Source organism: Falco punctatus, assembly GCF_963210335.1.
Source record: "Falco punctatus genome assembly, chromosome: 9".
Classification (NCBI taxonomy): Eukaryota; Metazoa; Chordata; class Aves; order Falconiformes; family Falconidae; genus Falco; species Falco punctatus.
In genome coordinates, this window is record NC_137589.1 from 15010639 (window position 1) to 15031553 (window position 20915).

The 20915-nt window shown below is 38.3% G+C and overlaps 1 protein-coding gene across 6 annotated transcripts in view; it reads right to left on the reverse strand.

Moving 5' to 3' along the window:
• Positions 1 to 20915, reverse strand: part of CCSER2 (coiled-coil serine rich protein 2) — a 115563-nt gene that overhangs the window by 47948 nt on the left and 46700 nt on the right. For 4 of the 6 annotated variants that reach the window (XM_080402697.1, XM_080402698.1, XM_080402701.1 and 1 more), the window contains exons 2-3: positions 9545 to 11021; positions 8440 to 8642 (exon numbers count right to left, since the gene is read on the reverse strand). In XM_080402697.1, coding sequence (XP_080258823.1) covers positions 8440 to 8642; positions 9545 to 10982 — 1641 coding nt within the window. In that variant the 5' untranslated portion in view covers positions 10983 to 11021. Of the gene's footprint in view, positions 1 to 8439; positions 8643 to 9544; positions 11022 to 20915 lie in introns of those variants that run through there. The other 2 variants (XM_080402702.1, XM_080402699.1) reach the window with 2 other exon arrangements.

A 20915-nucleotide genomic window follows, 5' to 3' on the forward strand; every position in this document is an offset into this window, starting at 1 on the left:
GAGGCGGGGGGGGGGGCGCATTTTGACCATCTTCCTGCAGAATTCCAGCAAAATTTAAGAACATTTTCTAATTATTTTTTTCTAAATAGGCAGATGCTTTTAAGCAGAATTTCCACTGCACTGCCAAGCACAGTAACAGAAAGCCATCAGCAGTATGTATGACTAGTAACACAGAAGTAACACAAGCTGAAGAAAAGCTGTCCTTTCTACTCATTGCTTCCAGTCCGTTTTCAGAAAAAAAGTCTACTGATACCAGAAGTTCAGCATTGCTTTTTGTCCTGGTTTCAGCTGGTATAGAGTTAATTTTCTTCTTAAGCTGCTGCAGTGATGTCTTTCATCTTCAGTGTGAGAATAATGCTGCTAACACACTGATGCTTTAATTGTTGCTAAGTAGTGCTTACTTTTAAGTCAAGGACCTTTCAGTTTCCCATGCTCTGCCAGTGAGGAGGTGCACAAGAAAGTGGGAGGGGACCCAGCCAGGACCGCTGACCCTAACTGGCCAAAACAGTATTCCACGCCATATGGTATCAGGGGACAGCTGGCCAGGAGCCACTGATCGCTGTTTAGGGGACTGGCTGCGCATTGGTCAGCGATCACATGTCTATCTTGGGGTTTATCTTTCTGTTTTCAAGACAGTTATTATAACAGTTATATTATTACATATTATTTTAATTATTAAACTGCTTTTATCTCAACCCACAAGTTTATCTTTTTCTCCCCCAATTCTCCCCATCCCACAGAGCCAGGAGAAGGGGGGAGCAAGCGGCTGCGTGGTACTCAGCTGCTGGCTATGGTTAAACCAAGACAGTCCTTTCTGGTGCCCAACACGGGGCTTGAAGGGTTGAGATAACGACAGAACTGACCCAAACATATTAAAAGAAATCTGTTATAAGCATTCATTGTATTAGTTTAATAGTCACCAATTACAAACTTGATTTGCTCTCAGAGTTGCATTACCTAACATCTTACTTGTAGTACGTGTCCCGTTGTGCTGTTTGTCATCTCTGGGACCTGGGCTAAGGTTATCATTTTGTTGTACTTTGTAACACTGGTTTATGATACAATAGAATTGTTAAACTAATCTGGTATTTGTAGTCACCACTGCTGTCACCCGTGTACTTTGGGAGCCATCTATTGGAAACTACTACTAACTACACCTTTTAACTTTATTCCTCGGACAGACAACCCGTGGAGGAGACATCTTCCTACATCTTCCTCTTCCCCTCCAGGGTAATTACAGAACTGTTTAAGAACTCTGAAAATTTTTAATATCCTTGGAATGTTGAAACCAGCACGGTCCCACTACTAGGAACCATGAAAGTGGTTCAGGTCTTGTTTATAGTGTTAAGCAACTATTTGCCTCTATTCCAACCCTGGTCACAGGCACTGCAGCTTCTCCAACCCCTTGGATTGGAGATTCAGCTGCTGGGTGATGCAGCTGAACCAGAGAACCAACCCATGCCAGTATCATTTGCCCCATACACAAAAAGAAATAAACACAAAACCCAACTCATTTAGTAAAAGAGGACGAAGTAGGGACATCACAAGAACAGGACGAAGAAGCACAACAAGTGGTAACCACTCAATCCCTACCCCCGAGTGAGCTGAGGGATATGCAAAAAGATTTCAGCTGTTGTCCAGGTGACCACAGTATCACTTGGATGCTCCAATGCTGGGACAAGAGGGCTAGTAACCTGGACTTAGACTGTGGGGAAGCCAAACAGCTGGGATCACTTTCTAGGGAAGGTGGCATTGACAAGGTCATTGGAAAAGGGACACAAGTCCTAAGCCTCTAGAGGCAACTCAAGTGTGAAGGAAAGGTATCCCTTCAAGGAAGATGATGTATGTCACTCAGGCAAGTGGACAGCAATAGAGAGGTATCCAGTACTTAAGGGAATTAGCTGTGCTAGAGATAACTTATGACCAAAAAAACACGCAGTCACCCACAGATCCAGACAAGTCCAATGCACACAACCCACAGGGTGGCAATTTCTGCAGAGTGCACCATCATTATATACCAACTCATCGGCAGCAATGACCTGGAGAGACGAAGAGGCACCGGTGGTGGATCAAGTAGCTTGCTGACTCAGGCAGTATGACAAAAATCTCTCTCCCTCCCTACAGACTTGTATCTCAGCTGTGAAAAAACTGTCCAGGAAGTGGGAAACTGTTCCAGGAGTTTCAGCAACAAAAAGAAAACAGGTCCTACTCACCACCTGTGTGGACCAGTATCTCTGCTATTAACAGTAAATGCTCTTTTGCTCAAGAGAGAGTATCTAGAGGGTGCACACCATTGGGTACCCTATAGTTTTAACTGCAGGACCCATGGACAGGACATGAGGAAGTGGGATGGAAAAATCTACCTCGACCCTAGAGGTGAGGGTATGTGAATTGCAAGGAAAAACAATCACAGATGGGGGTTCTTCCAGGAAAGTGGCTGCTCCAGTTTCCCATGGGCAGCTGCCCAGAGGGCAAGGGCTGATCTTACACCTGATCCTATGGCAAGGAATTCTAATCTGTTATGAGACGTGGAGAATCCTATGATCAGGACTGGAGGGCCCCTGCATCCAGCCAGGTAGAAGAGAGGGACAACCAGGTTTACTGGACTGTCTCGATATGATGGTCTGGCACATCAGACCCATAGAAATACAAGTCTCTAGCAGATACTGGTACAGTGTACCATAATGTCATCAAGCTATAGAGAGGTAGAACTCATCTGTATTTCTGGAGTGACAGGAGGAACTCAACAGCTAACTGTATTGAAAGCTGAAATAAGCCTAACAGGGAATATCCAGTACAAGCACCCCACTGTGACTAGCCCCCAGTCTCCACATGTCCTTAAAAAACTTTTACAGTCTACCTACAAATACTGGAACATTTTGCACTATAAAGCCATATGTAATTGCTACAGATACTCTCAACTATCAAAAATAATTGTGAATAATTCTCATTTCACTGACTTGCACTTGTATTATTAGTCTGAGGTTCAGTTTAAAGGAAAATGAGGAGGCTTCAAATAACTCCTAGCTGAGAAAGGAACCAAACCATAGCCTCAAAATTCAGAGGAACACCATGGGCAGGACTGCTACCAGGACATCAATTAAGTTTCTTCTGTGAGGTAAATTTTAATCATACCCTAGCTAGATTTTTGGGGTAACCCAAATATGACTTGTTACACATCGTTAATATGTCCTACTCTTATACAGTCATCTTAATATACTTGTTTCTAATTAATAACAAAACAAGCCTCAAAGACCTCCCAATTATTTTCAAGTAAGGCTATTTTGACCAATCTCTTAATTAACTGCCAACAACACAGGAAGCATCTTGTCACTTACTTGCACACATTGTTGCAAAAGTATATTCTCACTACATTATATTGATACATTTCAACAGCCTGAACCAAGAACATAAAAACACCAAAATGCTCTTTCCTCAGAATCACCTCACATGTGGAAAAACAGCACTCTGATAAATTTCCAGTCTCAAAGAGGATGACAATTATAGTTATAAGGTGATAACAGATCACAATTGGTATCAATATAGCCTGAATACAAAGTTAGGCATTCTTGAAAAGAGAAGTTAAAGTGCATCTCAAATTTAGAACTGTGGGGACAGTAAGATTGAAGTTTGAGTGTACACATTTTATCCAGAGGGACCAAAGCTGTGAGTACTATAAAAAAAAATTGACCTCAACATGTATAAGACACTGCCCCTCCCCTAAAATTCTGATGCTTCGCCACAAAATAATTCAGAGAAAAGATTCAACATTACCATTTCTATAACATACTAGGACAGTATTTTAGGTAAAAAGTAAAAGGAAACTGTGTGCCAATCTAGGTAGTTTTAATCATGTTATACATAAAACGTTCAGAAACCCAGTTAGATGGGTTAGATATATGTCTCAATTTGTTTTACATCAGTTTTAAAAACGCTTTTCTTGTTTATACTTACAACTTTAAAAAAAATACTTCAAGACTACTGTTCTCTCTGGGCACATGTTTACCTGCTCACTATGATTTGAAGATTTCCTACGAGTATGGAAAACAACATGGGAGACTTAAAAATTCAGCAGTAGTTAGATGAAGTACACTAGAGTAATTCTGAAGTGCTACTGTTACTGAGAAGTGATGCAACTTGGTAGAATAAAAAAAAATAAATCAAAAAGGAATAGCTATAAACTCACATTAAAATTTAACATTGGTTATGCAGTTGCCAACTCATACAGGAAACATCACTTACAAGCTTATGAAATAAAAGTAGTTCTAATTTCTACCAATATTTATTCTCATATTTCATACAACACTACGAACTGTTGCTCTCTCTCCCTCTCTCCACCACAGAAATTCCAAGCTGTCATTAACAGCTACCTACCACAACTGAAATCCAGGAGTACAAGTGAAGTTACCTTGATTTTACCAGCCAAAACTGTGTAAGACTCACTGTGTCAGCTCTGAATCAAGCAGCTCTCAAAAGGCATATATGCTTTCCTATCCCAAAGGAAAAAAGGTAATTTGCCATAAAAGCTTGTTCAAAATGTCATGCCTCTCAAACCAACATCACAAGACGTTTGTGCACTGCATATAGTCATATAACCTCAATAATATTTGACAGCAGGGACGCTTACATCACACAAGACATAGAAATGCCATCTCATTAAGTAATTCAGTTTCTCACTGCCTCCCATTGCTGTAATAGTTAAGCTCTAAAGTTGAAGACTAGAGCAATAGTGGGAGGATAGACAGTGGCTATTTTCACTCTGAAGGCAGTACCTCTGAAATCAGTCGCTGCTTTAATTAGAGATTTCCTTTCTGACATGAGCAGAAAACCATCTGCCAGCAAACTCTGTCAAAAGAATGGCTGAGGAACCCTGCTAACAAAACATACTGAGAAACAAGTTCGTACTCTTAGCTCTGTATTGACAAGTAATAATACAGACTGAGTTTTACATAGCAGTTGCACAATTTTCTATTAAAAGCATAACTGTGGCCATGTTAATGAAGGATTCTCTCAGATGAATTTGAGATGTCCACAAGTATTATCTGTTCATAATGGAGACTAAATGCAAAACAGGTGACACAGCAGAAATTGTACCTCACACTGTCGAGCAGCTTTCTGCCACAAAACAGTAAAACTGCTAGGTATTACAGTAGGTAGCTGAAACAGGACCTGAGCAAACAGTACAGCTAAATGTTAAGAGAGAATACAAATAGACAAATTTAGTCTCTGCTGCTAATTTACAGAGCCATCACAACTGCTCCGCTAAGCATCAGTCTTCTCTACAGAACTGAGCAGAAATAGCATCAGTGATTTGGTGGTCAGCAGCACAGACCAGCTGTTGAAAGGAATATAAGAAATAACAGTGAAATGACACTCTAGGAATTTAAGTCCTTTCAATTTCTAAGTGTTCAACCAATCTATTTGTTGCCTTCAAAAGTAGAAATAGTGGAATAAGTTACTTTGCTACACAATCAGAAAATAAAATCACTTTCACCCTGACAAGGTCTCAAAAAAAATCCATGTCCTACTTAGTTGTAAGTTCCCGTGGCACCATCTTATGAGAGGGTATTTAGATGTCTATAGCTTTTAAACTTCCTGCACAGGACTGCATATTTTCTCTGTAATTCTTGGCTGTTAGTGAAGAATAAAGATTATCCTAAAAGAGGCCAAATTTACTTTATTCCCCTGCCACGTCCTTAAAACAGAGCTCTACTGAGCACAGCAAAGCTACCTGCTTTTCTTCTCCCAAAAAAAGGAAGAAAGAAATTGAGTAACCAGCAAGCTGCTTCCATTGTCTTTGTATTCTGATTGCCATTCCAGAAGCCTAGTTAAAATCCTCTCTGCTGAAATTGCTTTTCACTAGGATTACCCAGTAAGAGCTGCACTGCCATCTATAGAAAAGTTTAGGAAAAGTATTTAATATTTCTTGATACTAATGATGATACAGCTTAAAAGACTAATGATACAGGATAGAAGTAAAACAAAAAAAGATTAATTTTGCACTAAACACTACCAATTACTCAGTTACTCGCCATCTAACTACCTGAACTGTTATTCAGCTACATTACTTCCACTCACCCCAGCCTGATGCCACGGAAACTCCAGAATCAACTATCTGCTCTGAAGATTTCCCTGGAAAAATATATTCCAAGGGGCAGTCAGGCTAGCATTATCTCAAGCACTCAAAATTCTTACATCTGATTCTTATCAACTCAATTTTTACACACAGATATTAACTTTTACCCTCACCGCACTAGAGGATAGAAGCCGCATCATTTGATCACGTATCTCCCAGCAATCAAAACATGTGATGTGTTGACTAATCACAACAATTATTCTCAACGCCTTCAGTTCTCTATTTTTTTAACCTGTCTTTATACTCACAGCCTGAAAAGAAAAAGAAAAACACGGAACAAAAGCTTACATTAACCTACCCAAGAATGTAATTCTTCAGAAATAATAAAAACTGTATCAGAAATTCTTCCACATCTTCAGATTAAAAATGATCAGTGTTTAATCTTTAGGCTAAAGAAATCAAATACATCATGCTTTCTGCTAAAACCAACAAGCACGGGGGTGGGGGTGGGGTGGGGAAGACACCACTAAAAGGCAATTCAACAAACATCTCAGACCTACAATTTCCCCTCAAAACCCAAGCTGAGTGAAAATACATTTATGCCTTGTAAAAAATAGATGATTTATTATTGATGTTTCTCTCATTTAATATAAAAATTCACAGTACAGTAAGCACTGTAATTCTGGAACAGCACTAACAGGATAAAAATCAAAATGGGTGGAAAAAAAATACAACTTCATAGATTCAACACTAAGTCTTACTTATACCTCCTCCTTTCTCCACTTCAAAACCTAGTAAGGTTTTTAAGCCCTCTCTAAAAGCTACTTACTTTTAATAAAGGAATAAATAAACCAAAACAGTAAAGAAAAACACGAAAAGCTTCTAACGTATGTCTGCTCCACAAGGCTTACAAGAGCTTCTCTCAGTCAGAACGCTGCTCGACTATCAATTCATACACATGCATAAATCAATGCATGGAGGTTGCATGTATTAAAAAACTAGATACATGGTCCAAAAGCATGGGAAAGCAGTGTCTTTGATTTGTTTGATAAATTACATTGTATGTATAAGACATATTTATATTTAAAATTTATATCCAGGACACAGTTTAAAAAACTGCCATTCTTCCCCAGATACATGAACACACATGCCAGCAAAAAGGGTGTTCATTTTTGCAGTGGCCTACACTAAGCTTGTTTTGTCCCCTGTAAACATCAATACAGCTACAAAGCTCACACTGGCAAAGTCTCAAACCACTTTTCCAAGCTGGCCACAATTACCACAAGAAGTTAATAATCATTTCTAAACTCTTTTAAAGCAGTACATCCCAACATCATAATTCAAGACAGAAAACAAACACCATCACAAGCAGCTGAAAACACATCAGAAATTTGTATGTAGTTACACATAAAAATAGTTACGTAGCTATGCCCAATTTTCAGGGGAAATCCCTGCTGTTCTGCTCTTGGGCTACAGCATACAACCCTACTGAAAATACAAAGTCCAAGTAGGTGCCACAAACCCTGTCAAAGTTCAAAACTGGTGTCTACATTACTAAATTGGTGGTGGTGGCACAGCACATAACACACCTGAAACAAATGAAGCAAGACACATTAATTATACTACATTATTTTTGTTAGAAGTTTTGATTGTTAGTGTCATGTTAACAAAAATCTAAGTTGCTTAATTGAAAAGTCTGTTTGGATAAAGGAATATCATCAGTGAAAAGTGATTAAGGGCAGACAGCATTTTCCTTACACCCACTGAAATCTCCAGGTTGGCTCCCTGACCTCAGCTGGAGGGTCACAGCACCGCAACCACTCTTCATCCATTCTTCAGACTGGATGTTTCTTGCAGATGAGTTATAAGTTTAGCAATAAGGAAAAAGTTATTATACATCTTGTGTATTGCACTTGAGACATACAAAGAGTCCTGCTACAGTAAGCTACAGTCAAGTACAGACTTTAAAGATTCTATGCTTGAACAAGCTGAAATACCAAAACAAACTTCAGTTTGAAAGGGTCCTGTGTGTATACAGTATAGAAACAAGATGATGGACGAAGTCAGATAGGCAACAGCTATTTTCTTGCTTTTTCACTCCTAGGTTTAGAGATGGCTGGGAGATATTTACCCGATCATTTGCAAAAGTTCCTTCATTCTCTGTGATCACTACCACAAAACTGTGGAAGAGCAGGCCTGTTCTGTTCTAACTTGAAACTAAGGGGGTAAAGTTTCAAAAAATCTACCAACTATAAAGGATAGAAGAAACAATTATCAAGAAAAAAATCATTGTTTTAAAAATATACTTAGTAAGCAATAAACACAAAACACTAATTCCGCAAATTATGCGTATAAATACATACTATGCTGTTCATTTCTGAAGAGTCGTAACTTCCACATGGATGGACACTTCCAATAGGTTCCAACCCTTCTTCATCCCACATATACGTGCCATCAGAGCTGTCAGATGGAGAAAGCTCAAAAGACGACCCAGCTCTGTAATTCATCTCTGAAGAAATCACATTCTCAGCAGTATGCTTTGTGCTTTCACTGTTGTCATCCACTGCTTAAAGAAAACGGGAGTAGTTGAGACCAAAAATAATCCAATATTTCAAAAATAAACATTAAGATGTGTATTATTGCAGTGTTAACTCTTCTGAAACCATACTGTAAGAGAAGTATCTTAAAGCATTCTACAGTATTGTTCACTCATCCTAGAAGGAAAAAAGTTCAGGCTGCTTTGGTAGCTACAACTAAGTATCCTTCCAGCCTACACCTTTGCTAGCCTTTTACACAGCAGTAATGCACCCATCATGAAAGCTACTTTCTAAAATTATGTATCTTTAAAAAATATTAGAAAGTGCGTCCAAAAGTATATCCTTTGGATCCAATCTTTCAGCTGTAGCTTCTCTCAAAACAAACATGTACTATGAGAAGCCCATCAGAGACTTGAAAATGTGGCTTTTAAAAGCACCTTCTGTCTCCAATAATTTTTATGGAATTAATATAGCATGTGTCAGGAAAAACAAAAAACCAATGACATTCCTATTTATAATTTAACTGATTTTAATTAGACACCTTACACTTATTCACAGTACTTAGAAGCAGTTAAAGCTGTTCTCTGCCTACAGAGGTGTAGGGGGCAGGAGGGGAAGAGAAATTTTCCTAGCAGTTCATCAGTCCAGAGAAATGAATGGCAAAGCAAGGATATGACGAATCCCACAACCAATTCACAAGCATGGTTGAAGGAGGTATCATTCATTCTCACCCCAAAGAAAAAGAGGTCTTCAGAATCATGCTTGGGAAAGATAACTATCTTGCACTGTAAGAAAATAAGTGGGCCAGTATAGAGCCAAGTTCCATTCTGAAACAATTCATAAACAATTGTCAATTACATAAACCAGCTTACAGTTACAAAATCTTTATTTAGTACTTAAAATTTCAAACAGAACATAACGAAGTATTTACCAGACATGTTTATATCAAGCCATTCATCAGCATTACAGCAAGATCCTCCACTTTCCTTGAGAGAGGCGAATGGCTCGATCGACATTACACTCCCGTGCTCTAAATCTTGAAGGCAGCTCTCCTTTTGCTGTATTTGTATAGTTCTGTTTGGGTCTTCTATATCTATGAAATCATCACTGAAGTCTTCACTCAAATCATTTTTTTCTGAGGATGACAATGAAGATATAGATATTTCATCTCCATCATCACTCATACACATGACTTTTGACCCATGTTTTCCCACACTTTCATGCAGACCCTCATCAGATTCTGTTCTTTGAGAATTGCTCTCTATAATACTGTTTTTCTCAATTGCTCTATTAATATTTGTTGAAATTTCAGAATTCCGCCCAATGTATGTGTCAGGAGTTGTACTTTTGCTGCCATCCACAATGATATTTCCAGCAAATCGCTGCCTGGTAGGCTTCAACAGAGAAGGTCGACTTAATCTGTATCCAAATGAAGGTGCTGACCCAGATCCATTTGATAGCGGGGGCTTCTTTGAACAAGGAGTTGACATGCTCGAGTAGGGCCTGGTAAATCCATACTTCACAGGTTCGTTTCCATTGGGTACATCCAACTGACATGTATTTCTTGACAACAAAGTCGACCTTTGAGATGTCCTGGCAGCTAGATTTTGACTATGATAAGGCCTTGTAAGATCCACAGCTTTATTAAAGGAATGCGACCTGGTTAAAGATGCAGTGGGAAGCAAAGAATTCTGAATGGAATGTGAAAAACTTTGTGATCTTACCATTTTTTCACAGGAGAAAGCCTTACTGTTGTCTGTAGATTGCGCCAGGCTTTCTCCCGAACTTGTCCTTGTGGCACTGGAATTAGCTCGAGGTCTCTGCAAACCTACCACTGGCCTATTTCCATAAAATCCATTTAAATGTGATTTTGAAGCATTGAGTCCAGAATATGAGGTCCTTCCTGACAGGGTACCTTTGGCGAATTTTGCTGAACTAGAGAGTCCAGGCAAAGACTTTGGATTTAATTCCTCAGTAGAAGACACAAACATACTGGTTTGCTTTGCTGCTTTTGATGTAACTGAAGCAGTACTGTTCAAACCCACCCTGAGCACATCATTACCCAATGCTCTTTGGGATTGAGAATATTTCTCAGAATCAATTAATTTTTCATTACAGTTATGTTTAGAGTTGGTCTCTCTCCCATTTTGATCATTAAGTTGATATTTATTTGATTTTTTCCAGTTGAAAGAAAAGGAAGACATGCGAACAGTGCCACTGTGCTTGCTGAAATTTTTGCCACCATTGTTCCCTGCTAAACTAACAGCCGTCCCATTTGGCATAGGTTGCAAAACACTTCCTAAAGTTTTCGTTCCATATTTCGGTAGCCTGGAAACCAAGGATGTCCTGCTTTGATTTTTTTCTTCCATGAGCTATTGGGTACATTGGTCCTCAAAGGGTGCTTGAATCTAAAGAGAAAAAAAAATATATATATATATATATATTAGATCTGAAACAACCACGCATTAAACAATTTTCTATACCTTTGCATCTGTATGTTTACTACATTCCTGTGCCAAATATACCATAGTGATACCAAGTAACCCATACACATTTTGTGAACTCCAGAGAAATACCTGTCACCAGCAGTTATTTGGCAGTAATGTTATTCACATCGCACCTCCCTCCCCCAACTTCCATTCTCTAGATAAACTGCTTTTTTTTTTCCTTCTCCTCCTACTTTTGAAATCTATGAAGTAAGCAAGCTTAAAAAGAGGTTGGAGGGGTTTTTTTTTCATTTACTTATTTTAAGCAGCAAACCAAATTTTTCAACTGCATTACAATTATTAAATTAAATACCTAAAACTTCACACTTAAAAAAATTCCACAAATAGAACATAGTACAAACCTGTGGTCAGTAATGTAAAACTGCAAAAACTATAATGTAAAATCTGATTACAAGCTAAAGTTTTGAAATATTTTTTCTTCCAGTTTCCCCAACGCCTATGTTACAAGATACAAAATAATCACTCGTCATCCAGCTTCTCCATAGCACTTTTTCCCAGATCTCACTGATATCCCCAGTTCAAGATGAACATTCCTAGCCATTTTTCCTTCTGTATGGGAACTGTCGTCTATTTTGGTCATCTTATTCATGTACAAGAATTAAGTTACAAGGCAAGAGTTGCATAAGGTCAGTGTTAGTAAGTGAAAATTTTACTTCTGTGCCGTTATACATGAGCACATAACCTTAGCAACAAAAGTATGACATAAAAAAATAATTACAGGATTCACACATTACTTTGTATCTTGAGTTTTGCTCCTGTCCACCTGATTTGGAATACAGGGACTCCACTACAGTCTTCAATGAAGATCATTGAAGTTGTATCTCAACTTACAGTTGTGTCATTTTGGTCTATTTTCTATCACATTTATTTTACAAAGCCATGACGGCTTTACAGACATAACTTTGCCTTGAGAATTTTTGCCTTAAGTATTCTGATCTCCTTGCCTTAACACACTGCTTTTTGTTTCTTCCACACTTATCTACGTATCCATCCTACTATTTGGACAACTGTGTCTGTATCACCCTTCTGTAGAGCACCTTAAGTCTGTTGTTTTCCCTGGCTATACAATACAAATAACTTATCTAAATGTTATTATTGAAGACTTGCAATTTAGACAATAAGGCCTCGAAAAGTCTCCAAGTTTCAACGTTGCAACTTCTTAGGAAAAGTTTTATTCTTGTGTTAATTTGCGTATTCAAAAGACCAGGTTTCTGTTTCTTTCAAGACAGCTTTAAAAGTATATCTTGCTTATGCTAGCCTGGATTTTACATTTTCATCAGTTCCACCTCCAAGTCTCACAATGGTGTAAAGACACAGAATTTCAGTCATTCATATGTTATTCCCTGAAATTATTATCTGTGTTTCTCTTTTCACAGATCTACACAGAACTGAAAAGATAGGAAAATTCTTTAACCACAGAAATCATGATAAGAATCAACATACACCAAGTGTTATTTGCTCAGGTTACAGAAAACACCTGTGTAACCACAGCAAGCACTACCTTAAGGTGAGTCACTCCCCAAGCTCCAAGACCTCACTAAGTAATACTTAAGATAAAATCAAGGTGGCATTAAATTCATGCAAAATGAAGTACCCTTAGGATTTTGTAAATTACTAAGATGCCCCAGAGCTGTACTTCTGGAAGTAGATCTATATTAAGATACGAAGAGAAACATCCTCAGAGACATGGCTTTTTAGGGGCTCCTAACCTAGCAAAAATATCAGAATACACACCCTACAGCTGGCAGAGTGCATTTCCATTAGGAACACACAAATCCAGAGTTTTCAAATACTAAGGGAGCTCTAGAACACCAGAGACATGACCCTCACCTAGGCATACAAATAAGAACACAAGTATTTCCCCCTGGCAAATTTAACTCATTTTGTATAGGCATGTGCCTGTATGTGAATTTAAGTGTCTCATGTCAGATGTATCTCAAAACCACTATGACCAACATAATTACTAAAAAAAGCATTCACAGCACCTCATTCACTATCTGTACTCATAAAAAAACCCAAGAAACCCCCACGCCTACAGTATACACATGTATACCTTGCAAATGAAAAAAAAAAACATTATACTTTAATACCAAATGTATCTATCTTTGATGTTGGCTTTATGTCAAATATATATAAGTAAAGCCAATGAAGTACACTTTTAAAAAATATCTCCATGATTAAAAAATGGCCTTTAGCCTCACAATGAATTCATTCACAGCAAGCATCATACTGTAGATCCATCAAAAGATACCCCGACTAACAAAAAGGCTCAAGTCGCAAAGAAATCTTCCAAATTAAAGAAGTTAAATTAGAAAGCTGCTAATGTAACTTCCATGCTTTATAGATAATTCCCTTTTCACATCTGTCTAACATCTCTTAGGTGACAGCAAAATTTAAATGAGGCCATTTAATTAGATTACTTCTAATCCTCTACCAAGTGCTGCAAATTAAACTTAAAAAGAAGAGCTTTCAGTTCTTTAGGAAGGGTGCCTGCTCATTTATTCTTAACTAGGGAAAGACAGAATATTATCTGTCAAGAAAACTGATTACTTAAAACATTTCAGATAATTAAACAACATGCAATACTTGTTTGTGTTTTGTTAGCTACATCACTAACTACTGCATCACCTTTCCTATTCTAGGTTGTATTTGTTTCTTTGAAATACAAAACACCCCCAAAATTTATCAGTATTCTGTCTGGCCGGTGTTACTTTTCCCAGAAAATGGGAAATTTTCTCACCGAGTTCTCTTAAATATCCTGAATCTTGACATCTAGTTACCACTAGAAATTACACTACCCTAACAATGGAATTTCCTTATCAAGAAGCACAGCACCTGCAAGTTAAAATATTTCTGCATTCCACAAAACTCAGGTTGAATTCAATTTCTGTGACATTCAGCTGTATTATGAAGAAATTCAAAGTAGCTTTATACCTCAGCAATCTATAGAATTTTTAAAACAGACATCTGGGCAAACAAGTCTTACATGCTTTGCCTTGGGAAATACATTATCTAGTGCACACAAGACTAATCAGGAATTAAGCTAATTATAAAGAGCCTCGTCTTACATAATGATCCAGGGAAAAGGAATTAAAACTCACAGACCCTCTCTGAAGTATAATCTGAATCAACTGAAAAGCTGCTACATCCTTACCTTCAAGGATATTCAAGATCCTGGTGATAAGTAAAACTATATTCATTCTCACTCTCCTTTGTGCTATCTGTATAAGATTATTTACACCTCGGGATACTCCAATGTTCGTTTCCATTAGCAAACACAACATTCACCTTTACTTTATTTACAGTCTGTTTTAACACCAGAAAGGCAGTTTCCTATATATTAGCTTCTCAACAAAGTTTAATTTTACACCTGAGACTCCACCTTAGAGGAATGATTATTAAAGCAGAAGACAGCTTAAGGCTCATATATTTAATGTTTGGGAATCTTAAAGTATTGTGATCCCTACGATCCATGCCATCAGAGGGCTAAAAGCATTTTCAGGTTCCAAACAGATTACAATGAGTGGGACCAAATTCCCCTCCTATTGTCATAGCAGTATGGAATAAGCAGCTGCCAGATAAATTTAATCTGACAGACTAGGGCAATTCTGCAGAACTATTGCTATGCCAACAGTTTCAGTTGTATGTTTCATACTTCTTCTCAATTTCAAGACCACCTAAATAGAAATGCTGAGTAGCTAACTTAAGCTACTTTTCTTAAAGCAACTTCCTTCCCAGAGTGAAGAATTTTTTTCTTGAAGCAGAGACAAACATAAGTTTGTATAACAAGATTGTGTTGGAAAAGCAAGATAGTCACCACCTCCTTGCTGCTTCTGGGTAACAAAAATGGTACTTTCCTGTAGGTCTGTAAGGTGGCAACTATAGCAGTACACAAGCTTCCTTCCCTACCCAGAAACATTACATCCGTCAGTGTCCATATATCACCAAACACCAAACATCAAACATTAATCAGTCAATTCTGTTATTTTTTTTTATTTGGTGTGGGCAGACTGTCAGAATAACTACTATGAAGCTATGCATAAATGGATTATTTCTATCTGCCATCACGTGCTGGATGTTACTGAAGCCAATTAAGTTTAACAACCACATTTGCCAAGCCAGACCATATACTCCTATCACTTGCCTTCTGCAAAAGACCTAAGAATTAAGATACTATCCAATTTACTTGTTTGGCTCAGTGACAGGTGAGCTGAAGCAGAAGTTCACCCATATGCATGCATATTATCTTGCCAACTCTATAGTGCTACAATTTCCAGGAACCTTCATGCTTTTTCCTAAAAGCAGAAGTACATTTCTAGTATACAAACAGCACGGACAGGAGGGTGAGAACACTCCTCCAATGGCAGCCTGCGTTATCTCCTTTAATGAAAAGCTTACTTGGCCACAGCACTACATTAGAGCGGAAAAAAAGAACTGTTAACTACTGCCCAAGCAACGCAGAAAAATGAGTGAAGCCCACCCTTGGGAACTGAAGAGCAAACGGCAGGCAATGAGCAGATGGCTTCAGGCAGGCACAATCTACTTACTACCTCAAGCAACAATTACATCCTGTTTTCTGCACCACACTTGTAACAGGAGAGCCCTGCTGAAACTGGAGACACGAGACCAGCTCTTCAAGGTGCTACGGACATGCTTCAAGGCAGCTACTCCTAACTTCCCACTGGTTTTCATGGTAAATAAGATACACGCTTGCCAATTTGTTGAATAACTGCAGTTTACTTCTAGTTATCATCTGCTGAATCTAGATATACCACATGACTTTTGTGAATTTAAGCACTTGCCTATTTCACTTCTGTCCACTGTACATGACTTATAAAAGCAACCTCTGTGCACCTCTGGATTTTAGCATCACAACTTTTATTTATTTTTCTGTTCATGTCACATAGAATGCAGATCTCTTCACTACTGATTCATGGTGAAACAACAATAACTAAAGAACTATTTTTCTTAAAAATGTAATTTAAAAATACATTAGGGGAGTTACATGAAAATATCTTCTTTCTTCCAGTGTAGGGAGGCATTGAATGACATAATGGAAAAATCAGGAAGGCCCCTGTAACAGATGCAGCAAAAGGCTTCTTTAGCAAATACTTAAGAACACTGCAAGATGGGCAACATGGCTGCAAGTCAATTTTCAGCTTTAAAAGGACCATAGGAGCTTAACAAAATGAAAGAAACTGGCAGGAGATCTAGCTAGAAAACACCTGCTCTGAGCAGGACAAGCCCTGAGGAATTAAAGATGATGAATCCCAAGGAAATTGTGCGTGTTTAATGAATTAAACTGAATCAGAATACAACTAGAAATTCTGATGCTCCAAGACTGAACTTCTGGTATTTACAACTGTCATATTCGTTTGTGCTATTTACCCTGCACAGACTGGCTCCAGTTCAGCCAGAAAAAAAAAAGCGACCTCTCAACTCCAAGATCCAGCACAATTTATCAGCTCTGCAGCATAATCTTCCAAGCCTGCCTGCCTTCTTGTCTTCAGTGCCTCAGAAATGCCTCTGTTCTCGAGTCAATTCCCAGTGCTTTATGAAGGCATCCATGAATTTTAGCATCTCTCCCTTTCCTACGTCCCAACTGCACAGTGATTAATACTAGCATCCTTGACAGTCTGCCTTTTGAAGGTACCATAGGTATAAATTATGGTAAGAAACTCCAAGACACTGAATGCGTATTCTTCTGTTTTTCTGAAATCACTTTGGCCTTCTGCATTCAAAGCTGTCAGATTCTGTTCCCCGATCTCAGAGATCTTAGAGGTAAGTCTTTTCCTCTTCCTCCTCCCTCACACTCAGGCACGTTGATGTTCTACCCACTTGTGAAGTTTGATCTATCAAATACCAACCAAAGCAGTTAGCCAAGCTGATGTGCTGAATTTCAGTTAGTGTTGGTCAGAATGCACTAGATCAAGGAAGATAAGCACAGCATGATAGCAAATGGAGTTAAAGGGAGCAGAGAACAAGAAAGAAACGATGAAGATATCGGGGCTTCTGTATTTCTAACATTGAACAGTATCTTTTGTCGATACAGTAAATTGATGTGACATTCCATGCAGTCTTTAAAAGCATTGTTGATATTCATCAGAATACGGTTCCTTAATGCTTTGTAAGGCTAGAGGACACAAGCACTTACTGGAGAAAAAGAAATAAGGAAATTCAGCTCTACTTCGTAGAAGAAAGCTACCAGAATACTTCCAGAATCAAAAATTCCACTCACATTCCTTAGGGCCACGCTCTCAGTTCACTCTGCCATTAATGCCATTTACACTGAGTATCAGGCACCTCAAGGAAGAAGAAAAGGGCTAAGTGCTATCTGCCCAGAAATGTATGTTTTGTAGTAGTTTGCCCATAGAGACTACACATTTTAAGCCCCAAATTTTTACAACAAACCTTACTAAAAGGTTGAAATAAGACAGGAATTGAGTTATGATAAAACCCTGAAGATTTTATTGGGCTAGGAGCTGGGGGGGGGGGGGGGGGGGAAGTCATGCAAATTTTAACTACAAGTAAGACCTCCGCTAAGGTTTCTCAAGTAGGCAAATCTGTCCTGATTTTTCACATTCTTACAAAACTAGTAAGTCAGAAGGCAGTCAAGGTCCAGATGCTTAGCCAGCTGCAGCAAGGGAACAGCTTCAGGACAAAGAAAAGAAGATGGAAGAAGAGATACTTGGGGGTAGGGATATATTACTCCCAATAAAAGAGAGTATCAGGCCTGCCAAAAAGGAAGAAATAGACTTTAAACAGTGCCCTTTCACATTCCTCTTAAATGTTAATACATGTTATTATAGTTCATTCATAAATGAGATATGAAATGCAACGACACTTTTCTGTATCAGTGCTGACAGCCTAACTGTTCTTGGGGACAGAGGTCACCTAGCAATCAGAATAAAGCATTGCAGAAGCACACAACCCCTCTGCAGCTGCCAAAGATCTGATGCATCCTCACGAAGGAATTCATCAATTCGCTTCTTCAAAAGATCTACTCTTCTTGCCGCAGCAGAGACAAAACATAGGTCTACTCTGACTTTGTCAAAATTCTGGAAAATGCCTTTAATTTAGAACTGATGGGGGCTCAGAAACCGGTGGCCAATGTCTTCTCTTTCGGTTTGCTTTTGCGCACTCATCCACTCACTCATCCAAATGCAGCAGAGATATATCCTGTTAAATTTGAACTAGCAAGGTTAACTATCTGCAGATATGAACACCACGCACTTCCTGCATAACCAACTCTTCAAACCACAAGATTGAGAACATAGTAAGGCTTTCACTGGAAGTCTAGAGAACGCTGGGTGCAGCTGATGAAAAACACTCCATTAGGTGTCCTGATCCCAAGGACAGCTTTCAAAGCATTGTAACAGGCAGATGAGATACATTGTAATAAATCAGAAGCAGAAACAATTGACATAATCAGGACTAATATACCTAGCTCCAATGCAGAAACCCTCCTGTTAGAAAGAATTAAATTATTGAGTTACTTAATTTGTTATGCTATACAAGGAACAGCCTTCTGCAAACAGAACCAATTCAGCAGATTCAACCTTAGCAAGCAAGTCATGCAGACCAAGCTTCTTCAATAAGGTAGCTTAACATTTCCTAAACTGCAAAATATGTATTGTTCTCGAAATTTTTGTTGAAGAGATACAAAAAGCCTTTATTTTCTTCAATTCTTTAATGACATTATTTAGTTTTAATTGTTACTGAATCTGTGAGGATAACAAAGGGGAAAAACAAACTAAGAAGAGCCATACACTGCCTGTCTGCCTTACAGATCTAATGCTCTGCAACCTAAAGACAAAGTCATGCAGCTACAAAGAAGAAAAAACCTAAATTATCATATTACTCAATCATTATTCACACACGCGTACAAATGTACTGCAACTATAAAGCACATCTCTATCTAGATTATTCTCCTATGCTGTCTTAAAGCTTGCTTGTATTTGGCAAGATTTCTGTCCTGGAAGATAACCCATAATTATGTATATGTGTGTACATATATATTTGAAAAACTCTGATCTTTCCCACTTGACATAATAGCTGCCTTTCAGAAAAGTTTTTAAACTGACATCACTATTTATATCATAAAGGCAAATTACGTTTTATGCCATAGTTAAGATTGACTAAATAATCCTAAACATCAATCGCAGGCTAGAATCCTAGTTTTCTAAAAGTGGAATGATGGATCTCAATCTCTCCTTTCAAAAATTTTGTGATTATGTCTGCAAAGCAACTGACAGCAAAAACAGGCCACTGCTTTTGCTCATGGCATTATTCCTTCAGCAACAGCATTTCATGCTAGCAATTTCAATCTTTCTGATTTTATTCTTACAAAACAGACATACAATTCGAGTTCAGACATACAAGCAACGTCATTCTGCAAACAGGTAGGAATTACCTGCTGTTGTCAGTCAAATACTTCGTTTAACAGAGGAGCCACCCTTTTCCCTCAGAACTATCCACCATCACCAAATGATTCAAATACACCACTCCCATCTCTAACTCTACTAGGAAATATTTACCTCACCATTGATTCACTAACAAACTTAACAGTCAGCTTCCAGTTATCGTTTTCTGTTACTTATTTAGTAACACACGCTACCTGGAGCAGGATTTTCTTGCTGATAAGAATAGGCAGGCTGGAAGCCAAGTGAAACTTTGAATACAACTGATTATAAATGGAAATATCCCTTTTTAGACTGCCACTTGTCCATCCTACTCATCTAGTTTATTTATTCAACTGATTCATCTTCTCCTTATTAAGGACATAAAGCTATCTTGAGCTAATACCTTGTTATGGTGGCACAGAGTTCAATATGTTTTTGTATTGATTGTACAGAAACAGATATTACAGTAACAATACTACCCATCTGAACCACTGCTAAACAGCTTATTTATGTAGGTATCTTAAGATTGAATTCCCATTAGTTTAAATCTGCAACAAGACTGCCCTTACCACCAGTACCTAAGATACTTCCCCCGCCGCCCGGCTCCAGCCACACGTGCTTATTCTTTCTACTGCTGCCTGAGTAAGGATTCCAGTTACAGGCTAAGCTGAATGACAAGCAGAGATAACTGAAGGAGACTGCATGTAATTCATAGGCTCACTGGTACTGAGAGTAAGTCTGAAGAGGTTCACAGGTGATAACTGAGCAAGATTAGACAAGATAAAGCAGAAGGAAGACTGAACAGTTCTGGGAATGCCTTTTCTACATATTATCAATGCTATTTCAACATAGTTTAGGGTTTTTTCAGAAGATCATGACCTTGAGACAAAAACACGTGAAACCATTGCTACAGATTTTAAAAAAAACAACATATCACTAAGACAGCCACTGCTGGATTAAAAGAAGGCTAGAAAAAGGACTGACAAAGAAAACTTTTAAGACTTAGAAAGACAGTAAGTAAACCCCAGATAAGCTTGAAATATTATATAAATCATAATGTTTCTCTGGGTCTGGATCATGGTAATTCAGTGTCCAGGTTCAATTTTCCAGCTCAGCCATACAGTTCCAGCAATCAGTCTTATTTTAAAGGCAATGAAAAAAAAGTCACATTGTCTTCTGCAGTAGCTTTAAAAAAATGCACAACAAAGAGGATGAACAGGGCAAGCATAGAATGCTACCTCCTCAATCTTCAACTAACTTCAATTCATAGTATTTCTTGAATTTGGCAGTTTGTTTAGGAACCCTCCCCAGATCTCTCCTCCACTATCTTGTCCAACCCGTCCCTGAGCCCCCAAAAACTTTTTCCATCCATGACTGCCTTAAGCAAGGAGTT